This window comes from Eimeria mitis, genomic scaffold (assembly GCF_000499745.2).
Source record: "Eimeria mitis Houghton genomic scaffold, Emh_scaff4406, whole genome shotgun sequence".
Taxonomy (NCBI): domain Eukaryota; phylum Apicomplexa; class Conoidasida; order Eucoccidiorida; family Eimeriidae; genus Eimeria; species Eimeria mitis.
In genome coordinates, this window is record NW_013572722.1 from 1137 (window position 1) to 1960 (window position 824).

General features: G+C 50.8%; 1 protein-coding gene across 1 annotated transcript in view; it reads right to left on the reverse strand.

The window, feature by feature from the left end:
* The window catches only part of EMH_0074870 (Zinc finger protein, related), a gene marked incomplete at both ends in the record, with an annotated part of 2051 nt that overhangs the window by 730 nt on the left and 497 nt on the right, over positions 1-824 (reverse strand). The window contains one exon of the mRNA XM_013499519.1: positions 1-110. Within this exon, the coding sequence (XP_013354973.1) occupies positions 1-110 (110 nt within the window). The remainder of the gene's footprint in view (positions 111-824) is intronic.

Genomic DNA, 824 nt, shown 5'->3' on the forward strand with positions numbered 1-824 from the left:
TGGCGCTGCACCACCGTTCTGCAGATATGCGCTATCGTATTCTGGTGGAAGCGTGGTGCGCTCGCCTGATGCTTCTCTTTCGTCAGACATGACGACCGAGTGACCCACTCCTGAACAAGGAACGCCAGAGAGCGGCTACAAATACGCATGGACTCTGCAGCTTCATGCATAAGTTGCATACACCAGCTCCTTTCTAGGTGGTTACGAAGCCCCTTTGGACTTGAAAATGCCCAATGATGAGACCGCCAAAAAGGAGAGCCTGACACAGGTTAATAGCTGTTATTACGGAGAGTGTTCCAGCGGCAACATTCGTGCCGACAGGCTCTCACCAACTTTACAGAGAAAGTACTCGTAGACGCGTCGTTCTCCACTGAGAAGCTGTGTCTTCGCCGCTTCCACGAACTCTGACAAATCGTGTTTCTGCCGTTCTTCGGCGCTGGACGGTATCTCCGCTGCACACATGGATGAGGCATGAAACTGCGAATCTTTTAGCTACACTTGACAACATTCCGTTACATTGCGTAGATGACTGCTACACCGGGCCGAGTGACGGCATGTAGAAACATTTAGACGCGCGTCACCAGGCGCATGTAAACGCATTGTAGTGCCTGTGCATGAGCAGCCCACATGAAGGAAGCGTAAAGGGATCCGGTGCTTCTTTTGGTCCGCCGCGTAAAAGCGGGATTCCCTGCAAGCTTCAACAAAAACAGGCGCAAGTGCCTAGCGTCCCCCATACTCTTCAACACTCATACGTCCATACAGGATGAGCTAGGTGAATATTTCTACCCTTTCTATTTTGCAGGTGCATCATTCGTTTTATTGAA